Raw genomic sequence first — 9,605 nt, 5'->3', positions numbered from 1 at the left:
TCATTCTTTGGTCAGTAAAATAGCTTTAAAAATCCAGCCTCACTCTCGGTCTCTGCGCTTCCTCAGAGACAGATGAATGGATACGTGTCAGGAACCAGGTTCTAGTGGGTGTTTCTGCAGCCCCAAACACTAAGCCCGTGGGAGAAGAGACTAAAGTTGGAAGGCACGGTCCCTGCTCTCAAGACGTTTACAGTCTAACTGGGGAATCTATTACCCCCCTCCCCTCCTTCCAATAAAACACACTGGCTACATGTCCAGTTTTGTACCATAGTACCCCTGCTTTCAGTTATCTTGTCCCCATTCCTTTCAACCCGGGACAGGTACGTTAAGCACCCAACAGCTCTTAGCTTTGGCCCCTGACACCGAGTAGGAAACGGCGTGTCCTAATAGATAGAGCTCGGGCCTGAGTGTGAGAAGGATCTGGGTTCGAATCCCCGCTCCACCACTTGTCTTCCATGCGACCTTGGGCAAATCACTTTGCTTCTCTGTGCCTCGGTTACCTCACCTGTAAAATGAGGATTAAGACCGTGAGCCCCATGTGGGACAGGGACTTTGTCCAACCTGATTGGCTTATAACTACCCCAGCACTTAGAATAGTGCCTGGCACAAGTCAGCGCTTAACAAATTCCATAAAATAAAATAAAGGGATGTCGTGGCTTGGAAGTGGCACCCAAGGTCAGAGGGACCAGGGAGGAAGTTTACAGTGGCTCTGAAGTAACGGAGAGGGTCAAGGGGGGGAGGGGAGGAAGGTCCCCCGCTGATTGCTGATAAACTCAGCAATTCTAAAGATTTTTCAAACTCCCCAGAGAACATTTTCTTGTGTGTATGTACGTATTCTTGTGTGAAATTTACGTGCCATTCACCACTTCAGACTGATAAAAGGGTGCCCAGAATCCTTTATCCCCACATCCCTGCCTCTGGACCCCCCTCTTTTCAAACACAAATACTAAAAGTCTGATTATTCATCGCATCTGTCAAGTGCTTCATTGGAGCAAGGCACCATATAGAGCTTCGGGGAAAGTTTCAAGTAGAGCCATTCCAACTCCGAGGCTGGACCCCGATAGCTCCTGATCTGAAAGGAAGTCATAGGGTGTGAAGGAGTGGTCAACTGTTCACAGACACACAAGGAAAGAAATCACATAATGAACAAAGCAGAGCAATGAATGAACAAAACCATAACAGCAGCATGTAATTACGGTGCTTGTTAAGCGCTTACTATGTGCCAAGCACTGTTCTAAGCCTTGAGGTAGATAGAGGTTAATCAGGTTAGACGTAGTCCCTGTCCCACATGGGGCCCACAGTCTAAGTGTGAGGGGGTAGAATGTAATCCCCATTTTACAGATGAGGTAACTGAGGCACAGAGATGTTAAGTAACTTGCTCAAGATCACACAGTAGACACACAGCAGAATTGGGGTTAGAACACAGGTCTTCTGATTCCCAGGTCCATTCTCTTTCAGCCAGGCCACGTTGCTTCTCCTTACACTTAGAGAAAAAGTGTTAGTTCACTCAATCAACCAATCCATTGATAAGGCCTTCCTGTATACAGAGCACTGTACTAAACCCTTGGGAAAGCACAACCTAGTTAAAAGATATGATCCCTGCTTCAAAGAACTTTCAGTCTAGCAGGGGAGACTGACGCAAATCAATCTGCAGATAAAAGAAAACAGAAAAATGGGTGTGAACTTGAGTAAGTGCTCAAATGGCAGAGGATCTAAATCTGCCCATCATATGGGTGAATAATGACCTTCACCTCTCCTCCCGCTGTCCTTTCCCCTCACCCCCGGGGTAATGAAGACTGGCTGCAGCTGTAGTGTAGGAGCCATAGCAGAAGAGGCCTCCAGCTGAGGGGAAGGTTAGAGATGGTATAAATAACACTGCTGGAGGGGAAGAAGTCATGAGAACAGAGGCTCTGTTCCTTCTTCTAATAATAATAATAATGTTGGCATTTGTTAAGCGCTTACTATGTGCAGAGCACTGTTCTAAGCGCTGGGGTAGATACAGGGTAATCAGGTCGTCCCACGTGAGGCTCACAGTTAATCCCCATTTTACAGATGAGGGAACTGAGGCACAGAGAAGTTAAGTGACTTGCCCACAGTCACACAGCTGACAACTGGCAGAGCTGGGAGTCGAACCCATGACCTCTGACTCCGAAGCCCAGGCTCTTTCCACTGAGCCACGCTGCTTCTGCCAGCTCAAGGAAGAGGAGAAGAGCTTAGTGCTTTTGAAAGAGCTGAGTAGACCAACCCCCACCCCCTTCCCACTCCCGTGTCAGCCTTGAGTTCAGCAAGAAGTTACCCGGGCAAACATGAAGAGAGCAGATACGGAGAGCCGATCAAATCCACCTGTCAATAGGTCATGAACGATCTCACTGGGATATCACATCCCAGAAGGACTAAGTGGAATGGGCCTTTTTAGAGTCCCAAGTCAGTCTGCTCACTCTCTCCCGTCTGTTTTCCTCCCTTCCCTTAGGCGGACGCCATCAGTCGCCAAAATGAAACTCGGCCGGTTGGGAAAAATCGCCCTTATCGTTCTGGTGGTGTTGATAGCTGCGGCGGCCATCGGTCTCATTATTTATTTTGTGGTCTATGGTAAGTATCGGTCCTAACTTTGTTCACTGGCGGTCGCGTTTCCAGTACCCTTCCTTCTCTCCCAAAGACCACTTTCTCCAAGCTACTTTGGGAAAGAGATCTCTGGAAATACAAATCACCCTCTCCCTTGAGATGGATTCATTACCAAAAAAAAAAAAAGAACATCCCAGAACACTCGTTTCTGGTAGGCAGGGATTGTGCCTGCCAACTCTGTTGTACTGTACTCTCCCAAGTGCTTAGTACAGTGCTCTGCATCAAGAAATACAATTGATCGATGGACTTGGCTAAAGCCATCTTCTGGTCATTGCAACGTTATTGGGATTTAGTAACAAAGTTACCTTTAAAAATGAAAATAAAAACCAGCCTTAAAATATATCCCCTGCCCTGCCCCCAGTCATCACTCAAAAAATGTCAGGGCTATATTTGGGACTCCAGGCCAGATATAGAGGTTTCCCTCAAGTCTCTCCTGACAACCTGAAGCAGCATTTGTCTTCTGAACACTGAGATGGTCCCTGCCTTGACTCACTCTCTTTGTTGAACTAATCCCTGGAGAACTCCCCCAGAGCAATCCTCTTCAACCAGTGACATAATTTCTGGCTTTACGTCCCCCTCTTTATTCCCTTTCCCTCTAAACAGGATTTACCGGTTTTTCCCCCATCCTGCCCTGAAACCTTGAGCTGAGGAAAATTTTCCTGACTTGTTCTGTTCCTTCCCTGGTGCCTGTGATCAGGTGCATGGGGAGCAAGAGGAAACTCTTCCCTTTCCTGTCGTGCCCTCCCAAGCCACACCTTAAGGTATCAATAGGGTGGGAGATAATCCTTAGAGGCTGAGGCAACTTTTCTGAGGAATTCTGTAACTCTTACCTACGAGATCAGTGACAGAACGTGGTGGAGTGGGGTTTTAAAGGGCATTTGGAGGAATAGCAACCTGTTTCTGTGAAAAGAGCACAGATCTGGGAGTCAGATCTGAGTTCTAACTGTAACTATGACACTTGCCTACTGTGTGACTTTGGACATATCACTGAACTTTTCTGTGCTTCCAGTCTCCTCATCTGTAAAATGGGGGCCCTTCATCTGACTTAGACCGGAATCCCCATGAGAGAGAGGGATTGTGTCTGACCCGATTATCTGATGGATTAATAGAGGGCTGGGCATAAAGAGCTTTACAAAAACCACAGATTATCTTATTAGATTTTTTTATCCAACGGATACAAATTGTCCTGCTGTGACTGATCATTCCCAACCTGGGTTGCAATCCCAGTTCCTCCATTTGTCTGCTGTGTGACCTTGGGTAAATCATTTAACTGCTTTGTGCCTCATTTACCTCATCTGGAAAATAGAGCCCCAGGTACAATGGGGACTGAGACAGTCAGGTCCACGTGGGACATGGATTGTGTTCAACTTGACTAGTTTATATCTACCCAAGTACTGAGAACAGTGCCTGGCACATAGTAAGCACTTAACAGATGCCGTAAAAAATAACAATTTACCTAAAAACAGCTGTTCAAGTGCTCAGTACAGGGCAATTCGCCTTGTGGGTAGTGACTATAGTCTGCTGTCACTATCAATGCTGCTACTATTAATTAGTTGCACACAGTAAATGTTCAGTATATCCGATTGAATACTACTAATAAGAAATTAGCAGATATAAGACTTCATTTCTTTTTCTGTCCAGTGTCCAAATGCACATATATTCGTGTAGGAAGCCTAGTCGTTAGGATTTTCCATTTCCCAATCTACTATTTTTTTCTCTTGACCACCATCTGTCTCACTGCTCTTCCATGTGGTGAGGGTGAGGAAGGGGTTAATCTCCACTGATATTTTCATTCCTTCCCTGTTTTTATTATTCTCTTTTCTGGGCCACTCTTTTCTCCAACATCTTTATGTTAATATATAATATATTCATGGTGCTAGTTAAGCACTTAACATGTGCCAAGCACTGTTTTAAACACTAAGGTAGATACAAGTTAAGCAGGTTGGTCACAGTCCCTGTCCCACATGGGGGGTCACACTCTCAATCCCCATTTTACAGATGAGGTAACTGAGGCCCAGAGAAGAGATGTGACTTGCGCAAGGTCACACAGCAAATGTGTGGCAGAGCCAGGATTAGAATCCAGGTCCTTCTCGCTCCCAGGCCCGTGCTCTATCGGATAACGAGACCGTCAGGTCCTTGAGGTTAGGGATCATATCTTCTAATTCTACTGCACTCCCCTGTGGTTAGGGCAGTGATGGAACAATGATTTTACAACGGAGTCAATCAATCCATTGTTTCTACTGAACTCTATACTAAGCTCTTGGGAGATTACAACGGGTTTGGTAAATCTGTTTCCTACCCATGAGGAGCTTACAATCCAGAGCCGGAGACAGACAGTAAAATAAATTACAGGTATGGACATTAAAGGCTACAGATCCAAGTGCCTAGATGAGATAGGAGAGAGGGAGTTGGGGGGAAAGAGGATTTAATTGGGGGAAGTTCTCTTGGAGGAGATGTGATTCTCTTGGAAGAGATGTGATTTTAACCTTGTAGGCCATAATCAATCGTGTGCAGAGCACTGTATTCATTCATTTATTCATTCAATTGAATAATTTATTGAGTGCTTACTGTGTGCAGAGCGCTCTAATAAGTGCTTGAAAGAGTACGGTAGAACAATCGACACGTTCCCTGCCCACAATGAGCTTACAGTCTTAAGCAACTGGGAGAGTACAGTACAAGAAGTTGTAAAATACAAAAGTGGTTGCCCATCCACCTCCACGTCCAACAGAAACTCCTTACCATTGGCTTTAAAACTCTCAGTCATCTTGTTCCCTCTGACCTTTCGTTTCTGATTTCCTCCTACAAGCCAGCCCTCCACACCTTGCTCGTTTGAGGCCTACCTATCCACTGTACATCAATATCTCGTCGGTCTCATCCTTCACCCACGGAAGGTGAAAATATAATAAGTTCCTGTGGCCTGGAACTCCCTCCCCGTCTCAGGTCCTATGGACGATCATCACTCCCACCTTCAAAGCCTTATTTATTAAAAGCACATCCCCGACTTGGCCCTCATTTCCTCTTCTCCTGCTCCTTTCCGCATCACCCTTGCACTTGAATTTGTACCCATTATTTACCCCACCCTCTGCCCCACAACACTTTTATGTATATACTCATAATTTGTATATCGTGTCTGTCTTCCTCTCTAGACTTTAAGGTCCTTGTAAGCTCCCAACTGTTTCGTTGTAGGCTCCCCAGCACTTAATCCAGTGCTCTGCACACAGTAAATGCTCAATAAATGCAACTGATTGAATTGGTGGATATGATCTTTGCCCACAAGGAGTTTACGGTGCCACCATCTCTGCCTACTCTGGTGGAGAAATAAATAGTCCTTACGTCAGAAGGTGATGTGGGTCTATGGCATCCAGGTGCCCGGAAGGTTACAAGAACATTCATTTTCCCCCTCTTTTCCTCATAGGGAAGACGCCATTCTATTACCACATCCGCTTTAAAATCACTAACGTTGACTACGACACCAACTTTGAGAAGCTGCACTCCCCAGAGTCTCTAAAACTTGGCGAGAGGATAGAGTCTTTGGTAAGTTGAAATTTTTTTTTCAACGATGATGATGATGGTATTAAGCCCTATGTGCCAAGCACTCTACTAAGCACCACAGTGGATACAAGCAAAATGAGTTGGACACAGTCTTTGTCCCAGGTAGGCCTCACAGTCTCAAACCCCATTTTACAAAAGAGGTAACTGAGGCTCATAGAATAATAATAATGGCATTTATTAAATGCTTCTTATGTGCCTGGCCCTGTACTAAGCGCCGGGGTGGGTACAAGCAAAGTACCTCTTACAGGTGAGGTAACTGAGGCACAGAAAAGTAAAGCGATTGCCCAAGATCACGAGGCAGGCAAGTGGTAAAGCCGGGATTAGAACCCATGACCTTCTGACTCCCGTGATGTATACACTTGATCACTCTTTTTCACCCAACGCTCTCAGATGGGTCACCTCCAGAGCCCGAGCTGGCAATTCCTAGGTACCACGAGGGAGGAAATGGAGTATTGGACCCTTTGGGAACTGAAAAGCAGCATGGAGTAATGGATAGAGCACGGCCTGGGAGTCAAAAGCTCATGGGTTCTAATCCCTGCACCACCACTTGTCAACTGTGTGACCTTGGACAAGTCACTTCACTTCTCTGTGCGCGGTTACCTCACCTACAAAAAGGGGATTGAGACTGTGAGACCCACACGACATAGGGACTGTGTCCAACTCGATTTGCTTGTAACCACCCCAGCGTTTAGTACAGTGCCAGGAACCCAGTAAGCATTTAACAAGTACCATCGCTATTATTCATTCATTTATTCAACTGTATTTACTGAGTGCTTACCGTGTGCAGAGTACTGTGGTAAAAGCTTGGAATGTACAACTCGGCAACAGATAGAGACAATCCTTGCCCAACAACGGGCTCACAGTCTAAATGGGGGGAGACAGACAACAAAACGAAACAAATATGCACGAGTGTTGTGGGGCAGGGAAGGGGGTAGAAGTGAGGGAGGGAATCAGGAGAGTAATTGTCAGATTCGAGGAGGGAGAGTATTCCAGGCCAGAGACAGGATGTGGGCTAGGGGTCGGTGGCGAGACAGGTAAGTTGGAAACACAGTGAGAAGGTAGGCTTTAGAGGACTGAAGTGTGGGGGCTGGATTGTAGAAGGAGAAAAGCAAGGTGACGTAGGAGGAGGCAAGGTGATAGAATGCTTTAAAGTTAATGGTGAGGAGTTTTTGTTTGATGCAGAGGTGGACGGTCAACCACCGGAGATTTCTGAGGAGCAGGGTGACATGTCCTCAGTGATTTAGTAGAAAAATGATCCGGGCAGCAGAGCGAAGTATGGACTGGAGTGGGGAGAGACAAGAGGCAGGGAGGTCAGCAAGGAGGCTGATGCCGTAATCCAGGCAGGATAGGATGAGTGATTGTATTAATGTGGTAGAAGGTTTGATGGAGAGGAAAGGGCGGATTTTAGTGCTGTTGGGATGGCGGGACCGACAGGATTTAGTGATGGGTTGAATAAGTGTGTTGAGTGACAGAGGGGTCAAGGACAATGCCAAGGTTACGGGCTTGTGAGAAGGGAAGGATGGTGGTGCCATCTACAGTGACGGGAATCAATATTAGTACTTTTCCAAAGAGGACGGGAGGAGGAGGGGCGAAAGCCGGGCCCCTGGACCACCCCCTCGGCTGCCCTTTTAGTGATGCCGCTCAGGATGCCGCCGTTCTTGGCTGATGGTTCCTGATGGGGAGGGGAGGAGGAGCAGCGGAAAAGGGGGGTTCAGACCGGGGAGGCCTCCCGGAGGAGGTGAGCTCTCAGTAGGGCTTTGAAGAGGGGAAGGGAGCTAGTTTGGCGGATGTGAGGAGGGAAGACATTGCAGGCCAGAGGTAGGACGTAGGCCAGGGGACGACGGCGGGACAGGCGAGACGGAGGTCCGGTGAGGAGGTTAGCGGCGGCAGAGGAGCGGAGTGTGCTGGGTGGACTGTAGAAGGAGAGAAGGGAGGTGAGGTAGGAGGGGACAAGGGGATGGACAGCTTTGAAGCCAAGGGTGAGTTTTTGCTTCCTACGAAGGTTGACAGGCAACCACTGGAGATTAAATACCATTAATTGACTGATGAAGGCCCCAGGAGATAGGAACGAGTGAAGTGTCAGCTGTAGGCTCACCTTCTGGAGAGAATTTGTTATTGTGCCATCACCGAGGAACTGAAAAATAGAAAAGCACTGTGCTTCAGGTCCAGGGACCTGCCCTGCATTGGTCACTTGGTGGCCACACCGCTTACTGGATTCCCATCAGTCGGGGGGTATTTATTGAGGATTGACTCTGTGTGGAGCACTGTCCTAGGTGATGTGGAGAATACAACAGAATTGGTAGATATGACCCCTGCCCTCAAGGAGTTGATGGTCCTAAGGGAACAGGGGAGATCAGATCATCTCTTTGGTTACTGGGTGGACATCAAACAATGGTATTTATTGAGCACTTACTGTGGGCAGAACACTGTACTGAGTGCTTAGGACATGTGCTCAGTAGCACTTCAGTTTCACGACTGCCACCTCTGTAAACGTTCCTAGCACTTAGTACAGTGCTCTGCACACCATAAGCGCTTCATAAATACTATTACTACTCTGTGATCAGTTGTCACCTTGGTTCCTGGGTGACCATGTGACGAATTCTCCTCCTCGGTTACTGTGTGGCCATAAAGTCAGCTCTTCTCATTGGTTACTGGGTGGCCGTGTGACCAGATCATCTGACCAGTTCCTAGGGAGCCATTTTTGTTGGGTGGCATCTGTTAAGTGCTTACTTTGTGCCAAGCACTGTAATAACTATCAGGGTAGATGCAAGTTTATCAGACTGGACACAGTCCCTGTCCCACATGGGGCTCACAGTCTCAGTCCCCATTTTACAGATGAGGGAACTGAGGCCCAGAGAAGTGAAGTGAGTTACCTAAGGTCACACAGCAGACAAGTGACAGAGTCAAGATTAGAACCCATGACTTTCTGACTCCCAGGCCCGTGTTCCGTTATGAGAAGCAGCGTGGCTCAGTGGAAAGAGCACAGGCTTGGAAGTCAGAGGTCATGAGTTCGAATCCTAGCTCTGCCACTTGCCAGCTGTGTGACTGTGGGCAAGTCACTTCACTTCTCTGGGCCTCAGTGACCTCATCTGTAAAATGGGGATTAAGACTGTGAGCCTCACGTGGGACAACCTGATTACCCTGTATCTACCCCAGCGCTTAGAACGGTGCTCGGCACATAGTAAGCGCTTAACAAATACCAACATTATTATACTAGGCTGTTTCTGTTGGGTGTAGAGTGCATTTGGAAAAACGAATGCTCAGGGACCTGGAATTATTCCATTAAAAGCTTTTGGGGGATCTTTGGTATTTTTTTTCCTCGAAACAAAATGATGCTGTGTTAAGCCCCTGCCTAAGGGCCTGGCCGGCAATCTCAGGGGAAGCTTTGCCTTTCAGAGCCAAGGCAGGGAAGTCGGGGAGGGAGACTGAGG

General features: G+C 47.3%; 1 protein-coding gene across 1 annotated transcript in view; it reads left to right on the top strand.

The window, feature by feature from the left end:
• The first annotated feature begins 2,492 nt into the window (after window positions 1-2,492).
• LOC100080862 (transmembrane protease serine 11C-like) overlaps window positions 2,493-9,605 on the top strand; it is a 41,234-nt gene continuing 34,121 nt past the window's right edge. Inside the window, exons 1-2 of the mRNA XM_039913289.1 lie at window positions 2,493-2,589; window positions 6,038-6,156. Of these exons, the coding sequence (XP_039769223.1) occupies window positions 2,493-2,589; window positions 6,038-6,156 (216 nt within the window). The remainder of the gene's footprint in view (window positions 2,590-6,037; window positions 6,157-9,605) is intronic.

This window comes from Ornithorhynchus anatinus, chromosome 10 (genome assembly GCF_004115215.2).
Source record: "Ornithorhynchus anatinus isolate Pmale09 chromosome 10, mOrnAna1.pri.v4, whole genome shotgun sequence".
Taxonomy (NCBI): Eukaryota; Metazoa; Chordata; class Mammalia; order Monotremata; family Ornithorhynchidae; genus Ornithorhynchus; species Ornithorhynchus anatinus.
The sequence above is the reverse complement of the archived record's forward strand: the minus strand, read 5'-3'. Positions and strand labels throughout refer to the sequence as shown.